Source organism: Prunus persica, chromosome G4 (assembly GCF_000346465.2).
Source record: "Prunus persica cultivar Lovell chromosome G4, Prunus_persica_NCBIv2, whole genome shotgun sequence".
Lineage (NCBI taxonomy): Eukaryota > Viridiplantae > Streptophyta > Magnoliopsida > Rosales > Rosaceae > Prunus > Prunus persica.
Window position 1 is genome coordinate 3,451,205 of NC_034012.1, and position 23,602 is coordinate 3,474,806.

The window sequence follows — 23,602 nt, forward strand, 5'->3', positions numbered from 1 at the left end:
GGAGAATACAAGAAACTAAAATTATACAAAAAACTATTTAATTTTGCAAGAATCCTGACCATCCATAACCCTTTTTTTCTGCGTTTCAAATAAAAAAGAGAGTACTTAAGAGTTAAAACATTAAAATCAAGTTCCCAATCTGGAAAATTTCAAATGTGAAAGGTAAATCTTGTGCTTGGCTATTTCTATTTTGGCATGGGTCGTATGGCAGACAATAGACATGCACCAGAACACATATATTCCTCCATACACAAAAGCTACATATAGGTAGATTACTTTCTTTTTAAATAATTTTTTGGGTGAAACTTATAGAGCTAGAACTTTTTGGAAAGCGTTGCAATAAATTGGAGTCCATGAGAATCACGAATCAGATCTCATTTGCTAGTTGGTGACATATAGAGTTCATTGCCATATATGATATGAGCATCTAGATGGGTTTTGGGCATGCATATATGTTACTCTTGCCTTAGTGATGGGTACTTATTAATACTTACAAATTAAACTAACTTGGGTTAATTTGAGACAAGGAAGAATAATTAAGATTGATTAGGACAACCTGCCAAGTTTAGCTCAGGCATTTTCTTTGTTTTAACTTGTTGTTGGGGGGGAAAAGCAAATTCTGAGATTACTTAATTGCGAGTTGACAATGAGTTAATACCCTAATTATATTGCTTTGTGTAGAACTAGATGACATATTATTCGTTATCATATTGCAAGGACTTGGGATGATCCAATTTGTTTGGTCACATAAGGAAGTAAGAGAGAAGGGCGCAAGGAGAAAGTTGAATGCTATATATGTGATGTACAAGTCATATGAAATTCAGTGGAAAACCTATCATTTCTTTACATGCTCTAATTTTGTTGTTTTAAAATCAATATATCATAAATACCCATTTGCAGGTTTAGCCAAGTTGGCTAGAGCGGATGTGCTTCCCTCCCATTAGTTTAGATTATATTAAAGTAGAATATGAAAGAACCACCACACAGCCTAAGGGCGTATTAATGTAAAATTGAACACACAAAAAAGGCACTCATGCGTGTGCAAGAGGCTAGTATATATATACATTACAGTAAATTGAGAATATAATGGGGGTAGGATCCTCTAAGTTTTTCCCATCACAATCGGATTAGCATTGGAGTGCTTGTGCTAATGATGTGAACCTTTAGTAACAAGTGGGGATTACATAAGCCTTTGAAAAGGACCACAACCACAAATTCAACATAACCTTTCACTCTCTTTCTCTTTCAATTACATTCCTATTTGGGTGACTAAAGGCTTTGCTTTCATGATTGGAAAAAAACAAAAACAAAAACAAAGGCAATGGCTTTCAAAGAAAACCCTAATATTTTTGCTCGAGTTATAAACTATCCTCCATCCAAAATATCTCTATTTCGTAGGGGGCATGCATTAAGCCGCAAGCTAGTATTATGTGCTTCTAACATTAGAGAGTATTTAAAAAGGATAACAGTACCTCTATGTCCATGAATTATGACCTTTAATTAATACACTGGGAGGCAAGTAAATTCTACCACTGTTAAGGCCAGTGACGCAGACATGGACTTAGCTAGAGCGGATGACTTTGCACTCAAGTTCGAATTCTACCATTGTTTGGGGTTCTACCCCCCTATTTCATTAAAAGAAAAAAAAAGAAAAAAAAAAAAGAATTCTACAACTACAAACCGTTGCAAGACTAGAAAACAAAGCATAGAAGGTCACCTTTTCTCCCACGGCTAATTGTTCCGAAAGGTCAATAGTATCATATACATTGAACATTGCTAGCTGCCATGTAGCAGGAGAGGGTTCTCACCATCCACCTAGCTTGAGATCAGCTTTTATAACCATTTTTGGTAAGCTTTTGAAAGAGTGACCCATTCTATACTAAATGTGTCACTTAAAGTTGTACAAAGCAACCGTAATTAGGTGGAAATTCATGGGACCAAATAATTTTTTTTTTATATTATAATTTTAATTGGGACTTTCAACTTTAAGACGAGTATATGAACTATAGTTTTCTCTCTTGGTCTAACTGGTTAGCGATTGAACGCTCTTGTATGTATATATTTTTAGAGCTTAATTAGAACGAGTAGTAATTTGTTCACAAATTAAGAAAACCCATAAAAACCACAAACAAAAGCAATGAATTAAGAAGGTGACTACTGCAATGGACTATGAGATGCATTTATGGTCTTAGGTCTTGCATTGAAGACTTGCACCTTCAATGGCACCTCTCAACATCATTTGAAAGAAATGTATATTGTTGCTTTTGTGGTCCCTTTTCCAGAGAATATATATTAAAATCATAAGACTTTGGGGCTTGTACTTGGAATTACTTTTCAACATTTCAGTGTTTAATTATGTAGTAATTAACTTAATTAGTGTAGGTTTACAAATATATGTTAAGTAGAACTTACCACTAAAGTGGTATTATAAAGGTTATCATCTATGAACTAAACTAGTTCCTTTCCCTTCTTAGCTAAACAATTCAAAGCTGCCTGGTTTCTGGATTTACAATGGCTTGACAGTGTTTTCGTGAAACATATAGCTAGTATATAATGAAAACTAATAAGAATATGTTTGAGCCGTTAGGAAAATCCTAGGGTCCTATCAAACTAAATTTGGGAATTTCATAACGCCAAATTCACTTTTGTTTTCCTTTCTGCTGAAATTTGTTTTCACAATAGAAGAATATGTTCATATATAGGTTAGCTATATTGTTCCTTTTCGTAGGCCAATGTCAACAAGGGGCTATATATAAAGTTTCCTTTTTACCAGTCTCTTCGGTTTTCATTTTTTCTTCCTACATCCTAGTTTGCACGATTCATTTACATTCGAAGAATCACTAAATTAGGACTAGGATAGGTCGTGAGTTCGATCTCGATCAAGAGTCTAATTTACTGAAAACTCTTTTTAACATTTACCATGTGTGGATGCATATATATGTGAGCAGGGATTTATGGTACCAGTTGCCCTCAATGTGGTCCTCGTTGTAGATACGGGGGAGATTTTCTTGTTTTGAAGCTAAAGAGTTTTGACCTATGAGGACATGGATAATTACCATGGACTTTCTATATTATAACTAAGCAAATTCAGACATGGAGAAATGATTTTAAAAGGTGTATTGGAACATTTTGAGAAAGTTCATACACATGATATCTACAGAGGAATAAGAAAAATTATATGATATATTCATGTAATCGAATCACGGCATTTGGTTGAGTATGATATTGATGTTTCAATAAAGGTTGATGATATATATATGGCGTCACCACAGTAAAATATGTACAAGAGACAAGAGAAGAAACATACCAAAAGTTTACCTTATTGATTTTAAAACAAGTTATAACATTACAAGTAATCTTTTGGTCAGTCAGTATACGCCACGTTAGCATGTCACGTGATGTTACTGTCACATACAATAATTTCTTGAACATTACTCTCTCGATCTTCTTAGTTTTATACATGTACTAGTCATTTTCACTCATATTTTCTATTGAAAAATCTTTGTGTCGTTGAATCATCTTCTTCTTCCAATTTGAAAATCAAGGTTGTGATTTTCTACGAAAATATGGTAGAGCTTGCCAAAACTTACATCATTCCAACCCTATTTAAAGTACGTCTCCATATATGATTTGTCAAAATGAGGCATATCGTTTTACACGGCAAGGTCCTCTTATATAGGTCGAGAATGATGGCATGTATCAAAGGTTAATATTAATTTGCTTACAAGAAAACACAAGTACAATCATTCTTAATTTCACAATTCTCGATTCAAATGAACACAAGTTTCCGGTTTTCCAATGGGATTTGGACTTATGATCTCCTTTCAACTAACGGGCGACTATATTTCAACTCGATCTCACAATGACTTTTGACTTTCGAGAACAAAAATCTCAAGTTCACATCTACTTTCAATGCCTTATCTTCATGCTTGAAATATATAAAGGTATACTAGGAACCAAAAATTCACACTCTAATCAAATATATGAATTTAAAACAATTAGCTAGGGTGGAAATACAAGCATCTGAGTTAAGTGCACAAGTATGAAGTAGATTGTACTATGTGGCAACATTAAGAGAAAGATGGATGATTGTGTTTTTGCCAATGGTAGAGCATGGCCAACATTACACATTTCCTCATCGGTAGCTTGTTTTCATCCCTATGTTTGCAACAAGGTGGGTAAAGGAAAAGTGACATGTCCTCAACATACAAACCATGAGTGACATGGCATAACAAACCAAATAGAACCACCAGTACACAGGTGGGCGCTGCCCCTTTTGCTAGGTCGAATCAGATATCAAATGTTGTGTCCCCCATATCCTAAGGTTCAAATTAATTAGTATATGAGTGCGTGCATGATGAGATGGTAAAGTCATAATAAAAAGGCAGACGTGGGTTTGGCCAGTTAATTACGGCAGTGAATCCGCATCCTTGCATCGAATCTCTCCTCCTATAAATTAGATTAATTTATAGTTGTTTAGACTACTGCAGAGCAAGAGCTACAATACACTACATATATCAAGACTATATTGCTCAGCAAGATTATGGAGCTGCATATATGGCTAGAAATATGGCAGACAGAGTTATACAGTTCAAATAAGCTTATGAACAACATTTACTAACATATCAAATCCTTTTCTATTTGGTAAAACCTTGGCCTTTTGTTATCTAAGGCTAAGGCGTAGAAAAAGTCATATATTAAGCATGCCATATTTAGAAACTAATTCAACTAATTACTAGAAATGACAACAAATGAAAGGTAAAGTTATAGCCAGCAGTAGTGAAGTCCCACCGACCTATGTACTTTACATTAAAAATAACAATTATTCATTTCATTAAATAAATAAAAACCAATACTTCATAAGTAAAAGTAATTAAAAAAAAGTCAGAGCAAATAAAAAAACAAAAACAAAATAAATGGGACAAATTTCCTCAAATTTTTGCTCCTATATTTACTATTTATACAATATATATATATATAAAGATTTTAACCTAAAGGCAGGTGTGCTAGCTTCGCTAGCTGCCTAGCCCAACGTCTCATTCACCACATTAATAGTCTCTTTCAGAAAGTACCTTTCCTCTCTCTCTCTCTCTCTCTCTCTCTCTCTCTCTCTCTCTCTCTCTCACAGGTAAGAAAATACATTTGATAATTAAATAATTAATAAAATGATTTTTTTTTTTTTTTGTCAAATTAATAAAATGAATGGTTGATAGAGTCTGAATCATTCCCATTTCCCATTTAGCATCTCTTTTGCTTCATCTCCAATACATACTTTTTTCTTTTTTCTTTTTTTTATAAAGAATTTGCTTATAATTAATAATATCTGAAAATTTGCAGAGTAAAAATTGAAGTGGTTTGGGAAATTGGCATAACGGAGGAAATGTCATTTATTCCTTTATAAATAGCCACCTCTTAGCCCACCTCGCTTCCATTTTCTGCATATCTTCTTGTTTAGATTTGTGAGAAAGAAAAACAGCTAAGAAAACCCAAAAGGTAGAAACCTCTGTTTCTGTCCTTAATTATCACCATCCATGATCTTTTCTTTGTTTTCTTACCATGTCATTGAGCAAAATACTCAAACATTATCTCATAAATCATCTTCAGTTGCCTCACTTCTTTTAGTCCCATCAATCTTTTTGGCTTCTCAGCCAGATTTATTTAATTACCACCTGTTTCTGTTTGTTCCCCAAGAATCCAAAAGAAAAGTTAACAATTCAAAACTTAGTTCTGTTCAGTTCACAATTTCTTGAACATGGGGATGCTAGCTTAATTAGCTACCTAGCTAGAGCTAGCTAGTTGTTGTTGTTGTTGTAGTAGTAGTACTGCACCAAGTTTTCATTTCATATGTTTCTTGCTTCAACTTTTTTGTTCATGATCAAGTAGATAGAGAGTAACTGAAGTACTGGGTCTTTTAACTAATTAGCTCCTTGATTGATCTCTTTGTGCTTGATTCAGCTTGCAACTATGGCCTATGAAAACAAATCCATGTCTCTGGACTCTCCCCAAAGAAAATTGGGTAGGGGAAAGATCGAGATCAAGCGGATCGAAAACACAACAAACCGTCAAGTCACCTTCTGCAAAAGGCGCAATGGGTTGCTCAAGAAGGCCTATGAACTCTCTGTACTCTGTGATGCAGAGGTTGCTCTCATAGTCTTCTCTAACCGTGGCCGACTTTATGAGTATGCCAACAACAGGTATTGCTTTTAATTTCCTTCTTTTATTTTCTTTTCGATTTCTTACTGAAGGCTCTTAAAATTTCTTTCCGCCCAAGTTTTCTAATGTAGTTTTAGTTTACCTTTTAAAAGGCCCTTTTTTTTTGGATGTTGTTCTTAAAGTTTGTTTTTTTTGTGCAAAATTTGGCTACAAATTTGCATTTTTAAGAAGCTATTGGTGTTTCTGTGTTCAAGACTTTTGCTTCTGCAGTAGATCTTTGGGTGGATTTAAGCAGGAAAACATAATCATTGTAATGGTACTCAGTTGAGTTGAGATTGAGTTCTTTCTCTCTCTCTATCTCTCTAACTTACAAGATTCACTTGTCTTTCTTTCTTATCTTTTGTTTTTTTCCATGTATGTGCTTTTAATGGGTATTTTTATTAATTTTTCTTTTCTGTTTATGATCATTTTCTTAGCTCTTGGTTTGGTGCAAACATAGATCTGGTCTAATAGATAGGAAAAGAGGCATATCATGGATGTAAATAGCAACAAGTAGTGGTTTTGGGAATGTATGCAGGCCTCTGAGATCAGCTCCTTACCTCCCTCCATTGTTGTTAATTTTCTGCTGTTCTCTCTCTCTCTCTCTCTCTCTCTCTCTCTCTCTCTCTGCATGACTCTATGTCATCTATTAGGCTAAGAAGGCCTACAACACACAAGCTGTCATGCCCCCATAAGCCCAACCTCCAATCACCTTGACACTTCCTAAATACCACGTCAGTTATGGACACCAGGAAAATAAAAGTACAATTCAATATATAAAATAAAAATGACAAGACCTTCTCTGAAAAAAGCACATATTAGGGTTCCAATACACCCAGATGGGTTTTGCTTGAAATATGTTAGTCTCCCTTGTACACCCAAATCAGGCCACAACCACTCATACCCAGAAGAGTTTTCCCCTAACCTCCCTTAAAATTTCCCAAATCTCACTTTCTTTTCGTGGAATATTCCACATAACCAAATTAGGGTTCATTAGGAACTACATTGGGTAATCAATTTGTCCAAAATCTTTTAGTGTGTAACCCTTAAATCGAGTAAAGGAGACATTTTTCCATAGCCAATCAAAACCCAAATGTCAAAATGTCTTCTTTTTTCTCAATTTTCACATTTCTTTGGAAATGGGTGAGGTCTGGTTAGGGTTAGGTGTTGGGTCTTTTTTTTGTCTCGGTTAATAGAATCTTTGGTCACGTCACACGCGATTTTTCGGTTCTTGACTTCTGACAAAAGAGCTTTATGTCATTTTCCTACTCTGCGTTCTCTTCCCTTTTCTCAGTTTCTTCAACCCTAAATTTTAACCTTTCTGGGCAATTTTTATTTTATTTTATTTTTTTCCTACCTGGGTTTTATCACAAAGGTAAATTCTTTTATGAATTATTTTTCCAAATTATTGCTCTTGAAGTGAAGGAGAGTATGTATGAGATCATAGCTCAAGTGGGTCATCATGAAGATGTCACTGCTGGGTATTGGAGAATGGCCTTTGCATTTGCTAAAGATCTTGCATAGATATATTTATGCAAGTTTTTAGTGTGGGAGAGATATAAGTGAGCAGAGACAACGTACGACAACTGCAAGCCAATGGGAGAGTTCTGAGCATTTGGCTTATATGTCGCTCCCTGCTCTGCTAAAACAGACGGCTTTGATGTTCTCAGAGTTTCAGACAGAAAATATCAAATTTTATATTAATATATTTACTTTCACTTCTTTAAAGTATAAATAAACCCGAATTTTTAATTGCTTGTGAATTACTCGAGGTGGGTAATAGGGTAAACTTGAGGCCAATGTCCCTTGTGTAATGAGTGGCAACAGTTATGGCCTGTAATATGGTTGAACCAATCATATTGGGGAGCTGCGCCATCGTGGCACAGGCAACCAATCACAAGGTCGAGGATTTTAAGGTATCAGATGCCATTGGAAAGAGTGAAATCTTAGGTTGTGTTTTCATAATAATAAATTCATTCAATTTTTTATTATGATATATGATATGTGGTTTTGCATCACATCCGTCATTTGAGACTGATTGACTAGGTCAGCAGGTCTAACTCAGACAACTGAGTTTTCGTTTTGATCTCAACGAAACTGAGATGTTTTATCATGCATTATTTAGGTTCAGTTAACTGAAAGAGTTAGTTTAATTTGACCGTCAGTCTTTGCCTAATTTTGAGGTTAACCATAATCTCAACTTAACTCAGTAGCATTATTTGCCCTTAATGTATATCAATAGCATATGTACCTAGGAAAAAGAATTAAGGGGAGGCAAAAGGCTAGAGCTTGGGAAAAGAAATTCCAATTTATATCACTGCAGGTAGAATCTGAGTCAGAATTTCTGCTGTGGATAAAAGACTTCATCCTCCTAGAGAGGATAATAAGCTGATGAAATTAACAAGCATCATGCTTTGTTCAATTTCAAGCATACCTTTTGTGGAAACAACTTTAATTACCATTTATAAATAGTCCAATGAATATTTCTTTCTCTGTGTCTGTGTCTCTTTCCCTTTTCCCAACACAGGAAATTTGGCTTTGGTTGGAAACCCCCTTTACACGATATGTTCTTCAGTAAACCGACATGCACATTAGAAGTTTATGTCTAGTCTAATTAACATACACAAGAAGCTAGTTATGAAGAGAGCTCCACTATTAATGGCCAAGCCTAATAGTATTTGGATCCTGCTTAATTAGTTGATAAGCAATTGACACAATTGTAAGTATCATGAAATGGGATCACTATAATGCATCTATTCATTACTTTGGATGAGCAAAAGCTAGTAAGTTTCTTCTTTATATTTCTACAATATGTTAATTAGTTGAGAAAGATCTTAAGCCAATTACTCCTATTATTTAAGGGGTAAAGCAAATATTTCAAATTTTAAATTTTAAAAAAAAAGAAAGTAAAATATCCATTACTTCAAGGAAGATTACTTTTTTTTTTTTTTTTTTTGGGTACAAGCGAGTCTACCTAAATGGGAGGGGGATTTCTCACACAAAACTAAGATGCCTTGGAGATTCGAATATGAGACCTCTTGTAAGTCAATGTCTTTTTCCACTAGGCTAGACCCGTTGATAGGAAGATTACTACTTAAGGCAATGAAAATGGTAATTAATATCTTATGGTTTAGAAAAGAACTAGTGGCATCATGATGGTTCATATATTATTCCTTGGTAATTAAAGTCACTAACTAGATAATTAATTCATCACAGCAACCATAGGGTCCCACACCATGTACATAAAGTTTTAGAATTTTATGTCCCCTAAAAGTTTATTAATATTTTTCTCTTTAATTCCATAGTTTCTCTTTAGGAAGAAAGTAGTGAGGAACTTATTTCAAGAATCTTGTTGTTGAAAGTTTGATGAAATAAGCCACAGAAATAGAAACAATCCTTTGCTAGGTAGCTTTTCTCATGGTAAGCTTTTTTTATTAGGTTCAAACTATCATAATGATTTAGAGAAATTACAAGGTCATATTTTAGAAACTTTACACTCAAAAACTTCTTTGTCTATTAAAGTTCATCTTATACACTCAAATTCGCTTTTCAATTTGAATATATTATCTGAAAACTTTTCAGTTTTTGGAGATTCTTTAAATATTTGATATATGTTTAAGCTATGCTATAAATGCAGCCCACTTACAGCATTTGAGGATTTGGTACATATTTAACTTGGTGTTCTTCCTTGAGCACTAGTCTCATGCATATTGGTTGGACTACATGTCTAATATTAGGTGTATATATCCATGTATCAATAGATGACTTTCTTTTGTGGTAACTAGAAGTGTTATGTATTATTACTTTCTAGTCTTTTATAGATTCATATATTAATATATTAATGCTATGATTGCATACCATGCAGTGTTAAAGAAACAATTGAGAGGTACAAGAAGGCATGCGCAGAGTCTACAAATACCGGATCTGTTTCCGAAGCTAGTACTCAGGTATTATTTGCCCTGATGACAGATTCTTGACACAAAAGTTCGTAAGTTTGGAGTATGATTTTGAAAGCGAGATTAGCTCTTTCTGGTCTCTGGATTTCATTATCATATACTTTCTCCTCTTAAGGGTGTGAATATTGAACTACTTATTAGAAATTGATTTCAGTTATGTAGATCTTGAACAAAACCAATCCATGACTAAGACAAGTCTTGTTTTCCTTTAGTATTTTTGGATCTCTTTAGTCTCATCATAATCATTTCCAATATCAATCCTGGAATTTGGGTGAGCCATATAAATCCAGTTGTTCTGTTCATTCTATTACAACCAAAAATACCGGTAAAGCTAAAGCTTTTAGTTGAATGCCTTGGTAAGAAGTTAATATATTAATTGATGGAATTGCTTTACATATATGAGCCCTAATTTATATAATTGTATATATTACATATTACACACACAAATGCATGCATCATAATAACTAGTAAAGCAGTGTTTATTGATTTTGATCATATTTTCAATGAGATGTTTTAACCATTGATTTATGGATGTAATTCTCAGTACTACCAACAAGAAGCTGCGAAACTGCGCGCTCAGATAGGGAATTTGCAGAACTCAAGCAGGTAATCTTCAAGGGATCAAGTTCAACCTTAGTTACCAAAATCTTTCCCAGATCCTAGATTTTCAAATTGGCAGCCTTTTCTTTGACAGGCATATGATGGGCGAGTCATTGAGTTCTATGAATATGAAAGACCTGAAGAATCTGGAGAGTAAACTAGAGAAAGGAATCAACAGAATCAGATCCAAGAAGGTATCTCTTCTATATTTATGATGGATTTTTGCGATCTGAATTATTTACTTGTATTTTGATAGCTTTTGCATAGACATTGACAAGTTTTTCCTTTTCTGTTTTCTTATATTTCTTTCTTATTAATCTTTGATCTCTCTCTCAGAATGAACTCTTGTTTGCCGAAATTGAGTACATGCAGAAAAGGGTACCACTCTTTGACTCTTCCTCATTTATAAAATTGCATTCTCTTACATGCAGTACTATTTCTCATCATATTTGAAAAGTTTGTTGAGTATCACTGCTCAATCCATGTTTACCAACTTATCAAGTAAACAATTTACTTACATATGCATGTACTGGTATGTTTGATCTATTGTAAATGGGGTTCACGATCATATGCATTTGGAGACTGTAGGCCGGCATCAAATTGTCTTTATCATGCATGTTAGAAGCTAGTGTTAAAAGTTATGACTTGTTTGCTGAATGTTTAATTTGGTCAAAAGTTCTCATGAAAACTTGATTGAAGCTTAAAATTTCTGGTTAAGCTTTCTTAAATTTTCTTTTGATTTTTAACAAAAACCACTCTTAAACATTTTGTTGTCATTAGGTAATGTTCAATATGGTTCTTTTAGCTTCTATAAGTTGACTAACAGTGAATTCTTTACATGTTACCAAAAATTGGTATTTGAGGTTACCACAAGAAGTTGCACTCACACTGCTCAAAATCATTCATATAAGTTTTGTTCTGTTAATGAAACTAATTTTTCTTGGTTTTCATTAACATTAAAATGTACCTAGCAGGAAATTGACTTGCATAACAACAACCAGCTCCTACGAGCAAAGGTGATCCCTCTCTCTCTCTCTCTCCCTCTCTAGAAAAATATGCATGTGATGTGCGCTCGATCGCGTGTATATTGTATTTGTGTTTGTGTTAGTAGTATGTAGTACTTAATTAGTAGTGATTCATGGGGCTTGTGAATGGGATATATAGATAGCTGAGAATGAGAGGAGCCAGCAAAACATAAATGTGATGGCTGGAGGGGGAAGTTATGAGATCATGCAGTCTCAGCCATATGACTCTCGGAACTATTTTCAAGTGAATGCATTACAACCCAATCATCAGTACAATTCACGCCAAGATCCGATGGCCCTTCAATTAGTGTAAGTACGCATATATCCCAAATTATCAACCTCATAACAAATCACTATTCACATTGTAATTTGACTGCACATATATTAGATGCAAGCACCTTTACATGCATCCCTTGAAACAGTTTCCTTTTACATTCATGTGCAGTTAATGTGCTTGGACGACCGTCGTCTCAGCCAAATTAATTTTCTATGGTGGGTATGTAAAGACACCAGATGATGATAGCTACGGGCACTTTGTCAAGTAGTAGGAAGCATAAATCATCAACTTGGCTTTGTGGAAGACGTTGGTACCAAGTACATCAGTAGAAGGGGATTTCTTTGTCTGTATTTTAAATATGTGCCTGCAGCAATGTGTACTACTAAAACTCTGTGAGACGTTACACTAACAAGTTCCTCCAACTCTCTCATGTGATTGAATCTTTTATAATGTTGGTTTGAACATCTATTATTATATGTCTCATACATCCAAGCGTACATATAGTATATTAATTCTCTCTCTCTCTCTCTCTCTCTCTCTCTCTCTCTCTCTCTCTCTCTCTCTCTCTCTCTCTCTCTCTCTCGATGTTTCTGTTTGCCATATGAAATTTTTATATGCCTGGCTTTAGAGCCCAACAATAATCATAGACTAAGCTGAACTAGGTGACTGATATCCATGGGATAAGTGTCCGATGGGTCTTGAGAACTGTATGCTCTTCCTGCACTGGCTATATTGGCTGCCTCAGTCGGATGGAATGAGTCCCATAATGCATAGTCACTTCTATTCTGGCATACAGGTTCGAAAGGATTGCATAGCCCAAGTTCATTTACTGCACAGCAGCTAATGTTCGGAACCTTGAAATCTGAAATCAACAAAACAAAATTAATGTCACTTTTAGTATCACGGGTAGTAATTTTAGTTTGTGCGACCCGTCATATATCTCTCTCCTCATATAACAGTGGATCTCACGTACATATTTACGAGAGAAATGTCGCATATGACAGGATCACAGCAGAAAAGAGAGGCACAAAAGTGTAACCAAGTACCAGCAGGACGTGACACTGAAGAAGAGTTAACATAGATGAATTGTGCATCTTCCAGATCGGCGTTGAGCTTGTCCACCAGAGCTCTAAGCTTTTCATTAAAAGGTTCGGTTGCGTTGCCTATTGGTGCCACTCCAACCAAGGCCACCTTCCTTGCTCCATACCTATACAAAGTCTTCAATCAAAACCAACATCAAACAAATAAGTCCTTTTCGAGTAGGTCTCAAAATCGACGATAAAGATTAGTAAACTAAACAAGTGCTTGGTGTTAATTAATTAATTAATAACTAATAATTACCATAATTTGTTGAGAATATTGTTCAATAAGAACTGAAGCATATTGTTCAAGTGTATATATTCGACTGGTGTTAAAATACTGAGTCTGGAAGTAATTGTTAATGTAATCGTTGTTGCCGATTCCCATAAAATAAAAGCACTTGTTTAAGTACTTGAGAGCTAATGCTTTATGTCGCAGAATGGAAGCAATGCGCAAGACTGTAACATGGTGATTTCGTAACTGCTGTTCTAAGTTGACATTAACACCCTGCATATGTATATAGAGGACAGAAATTAAATTTTCATATAAATTGTTTAAATTAATTATAATTAATACTAACTTTGCAGATATGTATGTATATAAGTCATGTTAATTTGGTGTGATTAGTTACCATCTCAGTGCCAGATTCAGCTCGAATTCCTGAAGCCCCAGATGCGTAATTCAGACCTCTAAGTATGACCAGGCCCCAAGTAGTTGCAAATGGTGGGATGGGTTTCTTAAAACCCAGAAGTTCAGCTGTAATGTGTAAAGTAACCAAAAAAAAAATTGTCCTAATTAATTATAGCCTCCATGTGTTGTGTGCATATCTTACCAACATACTTAATTATAACAAAATTAAGGGAAATATTTTCTTGCTAGATGTTTTGGACCATTGATCACATGTGGCCTAAATTTATAATCTGACAACATAACTCTGAACTTTCGTACCGTCTAGCCACCTTGTGAATTTGGACCCTGAATGGAAGTTTAAAGCATACTTCATCCTCAACTTAATCGTATCAATAGTAAATACATCAACAAACTACAAATTCCTCTTTGTGACATGTATAGTTCCTAAGCTATTGAGAGATATCAACAATATAATGTACTAAAAGAAATTCATAGAGAGAGACAGAGAGAGAGAGAGAAGCAAGACCAAGTATATCGACTGAGGTTCTGCCATTGCAAAATCTTCCTGTTGCTCCAATGGGAAAATCAACCCCATAGGGAAGGTAATTCACTTTAGCCAAGGTCGGGAGGTAGTTATTATTGCCACTGTCGACCAACGAATCACCAAAAATGAAGAAACATGGTACTTGCGGTGCTTCTCCATAAACACAAGAATATTGTGATAATAATATTGAAAACACCAAAACACCAAGTATCATCTTGAACCATCTAACACCCATCTCATAATTTGTTGCCATTGGTTATCAAAGAATATATATATATATATATATAGCCCTAGCTAGTAACACTGAAAAGAAAAGTGAACAAAGAAAGAGACGTATTGATTATGAAAACAAAGACGTGGAAGGCCAGAATGGAGCGCATGCCGAGGGAATGTCTATATAGTGAGAGGATTGAATTAATGGGTCTTGTTTTTGTTTTATTTTTATTTAATACTGTGAATATTGAGTTTGGTCGAATGAATATGTGTCGTGGGGGCCAAGCATTTTGGTTCACACAAATACAATGAAGCCCTCATCTGCCATAGAATGCTCACGAGGAGAAACTGATTAACAGAATCGATCTTGGCGGATTACAATCCCAGTGGGATCTAATACTAACTAATTAATGACACCAAAAGTATTCCAAATTTTTATTCATCAAATGATGAGCATATGATACTATCTAATTATTTGTTAAAAATACAAGATTCAGATTTTCTAGAATTACTGTATTATATACGATCATTGATCTTGCAACTAAAGGGAAATGAACGGCGGTTACCAACTAGCTATTAGTCTCGTATTACTTCTCTTTCTAATATTTAGATGAGATCCCAAATTCGACTCCCTCTTTCGCATTGATAAAAAGAAAAGTAAAAATGAAAATGAATGACCGTAATTAAGGTGGCATGGGCAAAGGTAGGGCACGAGAGAGGGTACTCTTCTTAGACTTTACTCATCATTTATAAAATTATGCTCTGTCATCCACATTATATTTTTCACATGTGTTTGAAAAGTTTGTTTGTGTATCAAATTTTTCAATGTTAACCAACTTAAGCAGTTCATATTCTGATATGTTTCTAAGATTGGGGACTAAGATATGTGTGCTTTCTAAAATTACTCTATTATCTCACAGATGAATTGTCTTGGCAACCAAATTAAGCAAATGAATGGTGTGCTTGGTTGGGGACTAACAGATGGCATGGGCAAAGGCAAAGGCCTAAGGCATGGGAGTATAAGGGTACTCTTCTTAGACTTTGCTCATTCCTAAAATTACTTTAAATCTTACACACATTACATCGATTTTTCGCAACATATATTTGATCGATCAAATTCTCAAAATGTTTTACCTTGTTAGAAATATTTTACATGTCCAGCATCAATTGTCTTTATGAACTGAGTCCTCGTGGGAACTTAATTTGCTTCAAAATCTCATGAGTTAAGTTCTCTTAAATTTTGCTCTTGATTTTTACGGCACTTTGATGTCATCGATTCTCTGTAGCTTGGATATTTCTCTTCTAGGCAAGAGTTAAGGCAGGCCTGCTTGATGATTTTGTACATGTACAAAGAGCTTCACCGGCTAATGTTTTTAAATTGCTTTTCAAATTCATCAAGTATCCGCCTCGATTGTTTTTAAATTATTTCGATGAATCAATTGTTTTCATTCCACCATGGTTCATATTCAACAGAAATTCTTCAAATTTTGTGATATTATCAAAACAAAAGTATTTTAATAACAAAACATGGGAGCTCAGTTAGATAAACACAATTAAGCAAAACATCAATTTCGTATAAAACATCAAAACAATACATCATACAAGTATTAGGAAGAAATACAAATCCACCCAAGTACAAAAGCGTACTTTAACAAAACCAATATCTAATCACGACTCCGTCTACTGATACGAACACACAATTGATTTAGGGAGCTGATTTTCCCACTCCCCTTTTCTCCACTCTCACTCCCTTTTGCTTTTTAATACTTTTTAATCAATTTTGTTCTTTTTTGTTCTTTCTCTTTCCTATTCTACCCTCACCCTACATTAATATTTTGATATGGGTACTCAATCAATGAGAGTGAATAAAACCTAAGCTTTAGGATTTCTCCATCATCATTGTAACACAACAAAACCCAGGCTTTTGGATTCCCCTACAGACTTGAAATGCCGAAATATTTATATGAGAAGAATTCTTTTCCATTCTTTTTATTTTTTCTTTCTCTTCAATCCCTAGCTGTTAGCACTTTCTAAGAAAGTACCCAAACAAAATGAAGGGATGAAATGATCTCATAGGAAACAAAGAGAACTCCATTAATGTAAATTTGAAACTCATAGTCTCAAACTCAATTTCATTTTCCGATTCATGTCCACAAGTTCATAAAAAGAAATTTCCATTCAATATATGTTTTCCGAATGGTTATGACGAAGAAGAGAGGGAGAAGAACATGGAAAAAGAAAATGTAAAAATATGTATAGTTAGATGCATTTCTGTTTCTTTGTGGCCACCTAAAATTTGTTTCCTTCAAAAAAACTATGGCAAGGTTTATTCGTGGGGCATGAGTTTTTGTAGGTGGACCATGTAATTTTTTCTAAACAAATATATAGTGTTAATTATTTCTTACTCGATTAAAGGTAAAAAAAAAAAACTGAAAATAGAGTGCAAGTTGAAAAATTAAGTATTAAAATATATATATATATATATATATAATATAAAATTGAAGTAAAAATAAATTAATGTAGGGTAAGGGTAGAAAATGAAAGAGAAAAACAAAAAAGAACAAAATTGATTAAAAAGTATTAAAAAGTAAAAGGGAGTGGGAAAATCAGCTCCCTTGATTTAAAAGTCTTTGACCTCCTTCATTCATAATATAAAATTGAAGTAAAAATAAATTAATGTAGGGTAAGGGTAGAAAATGAAAGAAAAAAAACAAAAAAGAACAAAATTGATTAAAAAATATTAAAAAGCAAAAAGAAGTGAAAAAATCAGCTCCCTTGATTTAAAAGTCTTTGACCTCCTTCATTCAAAACACTACATGCAAAAAATTAACCAAAATATTTCATATGTATTATATATATTTTTTTTAAAAAGATATGAAAATTCTTACCTGCAGGGAACGAAAACCAAGGAAAAAATAACTGATAAGAGGAAAGAAGCAAACAAGAAGATGAGAAGAGCAAAGAGAGGGGTAAAAGGGCAAAGAAACGGCAAGGAGATGAAGAAGAAAGTAAATCTGAGTACAAACTATCCAAAAAATACACAAACAATATGCGAAGCCTCACTTGTTTGGTCTTTAAAATAATAATTTATTAATCCTAAAGGCAAAAACAAAACACAAAAAAACATTTGTGCCCTATTAATTTCCATCTGAAATTTATGTGCTTGGCTACTAGAACTCCTTGGTTATAGCCTAAGTTTAGCTAGGTGACCTATATTCATTGGGTAAGTGTCAGACTGGTTAGAAGAATTGTATGCTCGTCTTGCAGTGACTAAATTGGCCATCTCAGTAGGATGGAATAAGTCCCAGAACATATGCTCGCTCCTATTCTTGCATGGAGCTGCGGAAGGAACACATTGACCTATTTCATTTACTGGACAACAATTAACGTCCGAAACCTTCAATCCTGAAATCAAACAAAACAAATTAATTCATGTCATTTTTATTCTTTCTGAAACCATCCTATATAGCTAGGAATTTCATTTGTATATACGAGCTGCTCATATATGACCTATTTTTCACATCATATATAGATATTATGTGAAAACGTCACAAGTGAGCGGTTCGAAAACATTGAAAACATTGAAATTAAAAGAGAGTCCACAAACCAGTTGTTGTACGCTCCGCTGAACTTCCAGACATTCCATAAGTGTTAACATAGATGAATTTTGCATCTGTGAGATTGGTGTTGAGCTGATCGACGAGAGACTTAAGCTTTTCGTTGAAAAATTGAACTGCATCGTTCATTTTATCCACGCACGCAGACCCATTAGTTCCAGTCGAAATTGAATACGGAGCGCAACCTACTTGTCCCAATCCAACCAAGGCCACCTTCCTTGCTCCATACATGTACAAAGTCTTTATAACAAACAAGTCTTGTGTTTAAAATAAATTTAGTATTGATATAGTTGCTTTCAAAGTCTCAAAGACTAATTAAACAAGTGCATGGTGTTAATTAATTGCTAACCTTTATTTGGCGAGAATATTGTTTAATGAGAAGTGTAGCATATTGTTCAGGGTTATATTTGGTACTGGTGGGATAAAACTTGGGCTGGAAGTAATTGTTCATGTAGTCATTGCTACCCATTCCAACTGAATATAAGCACTTGTTTAAATAGTGCTTATTAGATGATTGTTTATGTCCCATTACAGAAGCAATGTGCTTGACTGTAGCTTTGTGATTCAGCAGCTGCTTATTTAAGTTGACATTAGCGCCCTGCAAAAGGAGACAATTATATATACAGATAAATTTGCTTAATTGTATAATTAAGTTGTGTAAATTATTTAACTCTTGATTAATTACCATATGGGTGCCAGTTTCATCTCGAAGTCCTGCTGAGCCAGATGCATAATTCAGACCTCTAACCATGTCCTTGGGCCGCCTGGTAGTTGCAAAGCATGGGATGGGGTTCTCAAAACCCAAAAGTTCAGCTGTGATGTAACGATCCATGTTCTAATTTTAGCCTCATTTTGTGAATGCCTTGCAAACTTATATATTTATTATTAATTAATATGTATAGTGTTTGTGCAAAAATTCAATATTTGCTTCCACATATAGATATTTACAGTCCCGATCTCTTGGATCACTGGTCCAAGAGATCAAGACTGTAGATATCTATACTACTCACATAACAAAATATCTTACAAAATGCATGCCCCGGGGCATAAAAGGGCTTTAACCTAAGCGAGCCTCAAATTTATACGTACAATCATCTACAAACCACGCATATCAGGTAAATTTGCATGTATGAAGGTTGTAGTTAAAATTGATTGATCGTGAGTTAATTTACAGCTCACTAGTTCCAATCTGGGGATCATTAAAGCCAAATGCACCATACCAATAAAACACATCTACAAACTGTTTGATTCTCATATATAGTATGCAGAGAAAGAAAAGGCTATAGGAAAATACCTACTATATCAACGAAGGTTCGACCGTTGGTAAATCTTCCTGTTGGTCCCTTGGGAAAATCAATTCCATAAGGCAGGTAATTGGCTTTAGCCGGGGTCTTGAGGTGGTTGTTGTTGCCATTATCCGCCAATGAATCACCAAAAATGAAAAAACAAGGCACTCGTGATTCTCCATGAACACAAGATTGTGATATGAAAACCACCAAAACAACAATCATCAACGTCCATATTACTGTATCATTCGTCGCCATTATCAAAGAATTGTAAGCTGCTAATTATAAGGATTAGAAAGAAAGGGATTGTAAACTTGGGTTTTTTTTAGTGTTTTTCTTTTCCTATTAAATACTTGGGATGTTCTTGAGGCCAAACATGTTGTGCTCTTGACCACACAAATACAATGAAAAACTTACTAATTAGAGACACAAAGACTTGTTTGAGTCAATTTCGTTACAAAACAAATTAACCCTAAGTAAAACTCGCCATAATAACAGAATGGAGGTTATAGTTCTTTTCCTCTGTTTTTTCAGAAACCAAAGAAAATAGATAATGGTCGTTATTGACTAATTAGGGCCATCATGGTAAATGGGTTTTAATTACAATAGTGGTGAATAGTACAAAGTTGAAACTGATAACATAATTACAAATTCATTATTTTAAATAAAATTTTGACAGCATCTACTTGTTTGGCAATTTAATTCAACGGCTCAGAAATAGGGCATCGCCTAAGAACTATGTCTAGAGCCCACACTAGAGAAATTTTGGGAGGGGCGAAAACATGGCATGTACAGAAACTTGCTGAAGACAAGTCATTTTGTATCAGCCCTTAAGGCTGGGCCAAGCTGAAAAAAATAAAAATTGAACATGGGTCAACTCCTTAATAAATGAGTTGGGTCAGTCCATGACTAGGTTTGAGTCAGCCCATGGTCTACTGAGTTCTGCTAGAGCCCATAAAACCCATGGGCAATGTGTTCATCAAAAGGAGAGTTCCAATTGACACCAAAAAAAAAAAAAAGGATTTCCAATCAAATTTTCTTCCAACTTAAATGAAACATTTTTGTTTTTATGCAGGGGGAATTGAATTTAGTATATCGAGTCCAGGAGTAAATGCTTTTAACTACTTAAACTACAAAATCTTTATACTTATAACTAAAAAGCTAGACGGATATGATGTATGCTACAATTCATATAACCAAATTCAATTTGGATTAATACATTATGGAAGTTGTTATTCCAAATCAACCGAGACTAAAAAAATGTTATGAAACCTAAAGGCGCGGCACACCATATAAAGATTCCTACAAATAACAATTTATTGATCAGATTATGTGGGGAAGGTCAATTTCTATGTGAAGTTTATTTGCATGTCTTCTCATAAAAGCTCCATGATTATAACCTAAGCTGAACAAGGTGGCTGATACCCATTGGGTAAGCATCGGACGGATCAAAAGCAGTGTAAGTTCTTATTCCAGTGATCTGGTTCAAGGCCTCAGTAGGATGAAATCCATCCCAAAACACATATTCACTCCTATTTTGGCATGGAGTTTGGCCAGCAGCACATTGACCAATATTGTTCACTGAGCAGCACCCATGGGTTTTAATAATATTTAATTTAAATTTTTTTTTTAATTTTAAAATATAAAATTTGTTTCTTTGCTTTTGCTTTTGTGCCAACTTATTCAATTCAATACATGTAATTAGGTATATCTTAGCCCTTTTCTAATTACTTTAATTAGTGATTATGTTTTAATTATTATTTCTTTAGTGAATATTTAAATATTTTACTCAATTTCGTAAATTACTTGGTAAATAGTAATTAATTGTTTTGAATTAAATAATCATTAAAATACGTGCGTATGTGTACAATACGTTTGTTTTCATTATATCGAGTCTTTAAGACGTATACGGAAGTACTATTGAAAAATACGTACGTACGTGTATAATATGGGTATTAAGAATTTTATCAAATTCAAAAATTTTAACAACTAAATACTATTTATTAAGTAATATCAATTATGATGTTAATTAAAATATTAAATACTAATTATTCACTAGAGAAATAATTGTTAGAACATAATTACTAATGAATGTAATTAAATCAAGCTAAGATATTATTTAATTATGAAAATAAAAAATAATAATAATTTTCAAAATTTTTTATTATAAATAAAAAATAAAAATAAAAAACTCTCGTGACAAACTTTCGTCGGCATAGGTCTATGCCGACAAAATTTGCCGGATTAAGTTTCCCCCGACAAAATTTCGTCGGCATAGATTTTTTCATTGGGAGAGGTCTATGCACTTCTGCCGACAAAATGTCGTCGGGAGAGGTTGTGTTCCTCCTTTTTTTTTTTTTTCAAATATAATAATTTTTATTTTATTTTATTTTATTTTATTTTATTTTTAAAATATAAAATTTGTTTCTTTGCTTTTGCTTTTGGGCCAACTTCTTCAATTCAATACATGTAATTAGGTATACCTTAGCCCTTTTTTAATTACTTTAATTAGTGATTATGTTTTAATAGTGAATATTTAAATATTTTACTCAATTTCGTAAATTACTTGGTAAATAGTAATTAATTGTTTTGAATTAAATAATCATTGAAATACGTGCGTACGTGTACAATACGTTTGCTTTCATTATACCGAGTCTTTAAGACGTATACGGAAGTACTATTGAAAAATACGTACGTACGTGTATAATATGGGTATTAAGAATTTTATCAAATTCAAAAATTTTAACAACTAAATACTATTTATTAAGTAATATCACTTATGATGTTAATTAAAATATTTAATACTAATTATTCACTAGAGAAATAATTGTTAGAACATAATTACTCAAGCTAAGATATTATTTAATTATGAAAAGAAAAAATAATACTAATTTTCAAATTTTTTTAAATATAAATAAAAAATAAAAGTAAAAACCTCTCGCGACAAAATTTCGTCGGCATAGGTCTATGCCGACGAAATTTGCCGGATTAGGTTTCCCCCGACGAAATTTCGTCGGCATAGATTTTTTCGTCGGCATAGGTCTATGCACCTGTGCCGACGAAATTTCGTCGGGAGAGGTTGTGTTCTTTTTTTTTTTCTTTTTTTTTTAAAATAATATTTTTTTTTTTTTAAAAAGAATTTAAAATATAAAATTTGTTTCTTTGCTTTTGCTTTTGGGCCAACTTCTTCATTTCAATACATGTAATTAGGTATACCTTAGCCCTTTTTTAATTACTTTAATTAGTGATTATGTTTTAATAGTGAATATTTAAATATTTTACTCAATTTCGTAAATTACTTGGTAAATAGTAATTAATTGTTTTGAATTAAATAATCATTAAAATACATGCGTACGTGTACAATACGTTTGCTTTCATTATACCGAGTCATTAAGATGTATACAGAGGTACTATTAAAAAATACGTACGTACGTGTATAATATGGGTATTAAGAATTTTATCAAATTCAAAAATGTTAACAACTAAATACTATTTATTAAGTAATATCACTTATGATGTTAATTTAAATATTTAATACTAATTATTCACTAGAGAAATAATTTGTATAACATAATTACTAATGAATGTAATTAAATCAAGCTAAGATATTATTTAATTACGAAGAGAAAAAATAATATTAATTTTCAAATTTTTTTAAATATAAATAAAAAAGAAAAATAAAAATCTCTTGCGACAAAATTTCGTCGGCATAGGTCTATGCCGACAAAATTTACCGGAGTAGGTTTCCCCCGACGCAATTTCGTCGGCATAGATTTGTTCGTCGGGAGAGGTCTATGCACTTGTGCCGACGAAAGTTCGTCGGGAGAGGTTGTGTTACTTTTTTTTTTTTTTTTTTTTAAATTTAAAAATATAATAATATTTAATTTAATTTAATTTTTTTTAAATTTTAAAATATAAAATTTGTTTCTTTGCTTTTGTTTTTGGGCCAACTTCTTCAATTCAATACATGTAATTAGGTATACCTTAGCCGTTTTTTAATTACTTTAATTAGTGATTATGTTTTAATTATTATTTCTTTAGTGAATATTTAAATATTTTACTCAATTTCGTAAATTACTTGGTAAATAGTAATTAATTGTTTTGAATTAAATAATCATTAAAATACGTGTGTACGTGTACAATACGTTTGCTTTCATTATACCGAGTCTTTAAGACGTATAC

General features: G+C 33.4%; 3 protein-coding genes across 5 annotated transcripts; 1 reads left to right on the forward strand and 2 right to left on the reverse strand.

Moving 5' to 3' along the window:
* On the forward strand, window positions 5,231-12,571 carry LOC18778628 (floral homeotic protein AGAMOUS). 3 transcript variants are annotated; one of them, XM_020561781.1, is made up of 9 exons: window positions 5,233-5,493; window positions 5,956-6,194; window positions 10,058-10,139; window positions 10,693-10,754; window positions 10,843-10,942; window positions 11,085-11,126; window positions 11,720-11,764; window positions 11,913-12,082; window positions 12,219-12,571. In XM_020561781.1, the coding sequence occupies exons 2-9, from the start codon at window positions 5,965-5,967 to the stop codon at window positions 12,220-12,222; spliced, it is 735 nt and encodes a 244-aa protein (XP_020417370.1). In that variant the 5' UTR covers window positions 5,233-5,493; window positions 5,956-5,964; the 3' UTR covers window positions 12,223-12,571. The 3 variants fall into 3 exon arrangements, with proteins under 3 accessions (XP_020417372.1, XP_020417370.1, XP_007211925.1); XM_007211863.2 differs by having other exon boundaries at window positions 5,237-5,493; window positions 11,723-11,764; XM_020561783.1 differs by lacking the exon at window positions 12,219-12,571 and having other exon boundaries at window positions 5,231-5,493; window positions 11,723-11,764; window positions 11,913-12,086.
* LOC18778706 (GDSL esterase/lipase At1g29670) lies at window positions 12,692-14,557 on the reverse strand. The gene is made up of 5 exons (XM_007212917.2): window positions 14,287-14,557; window positions 13,762-13,886; window positions 13,392-13,637; window positions 13,097-13,268; window positions 12,692-12,912 (listed from the first exon to the last, which is right to left on the reverse strand). The coding sequence occupies exons 1-5, from the start codon at window positions 14,555-14,557 to the stop codon at window positions 12,692-12,694; spliced, it is 1,035 nt and encodes a 344-aa protein (XP_007212979.2).
* Window positions 17,702-19,678, reverse strand: LOC18779729 (GDSL esterase/lipase At1g29670). The gene is made up of 5 exons (XM_020561780.1): window positions 19,429-19,678; window positions 18,820-18,947; window positions 18,484-18,732; window positions 18,125-18,374; window positions 17,702-17,922 (listed from the first exon to the last, which is right to left on the reverse strand). Exons 1-5 carry the CDS (start codon window positions 19,676-19,678, stop codon window positions 17,702-17,704), a joined length of 1,098 nt encoding a protein of 365 aa, XP_020417369.1.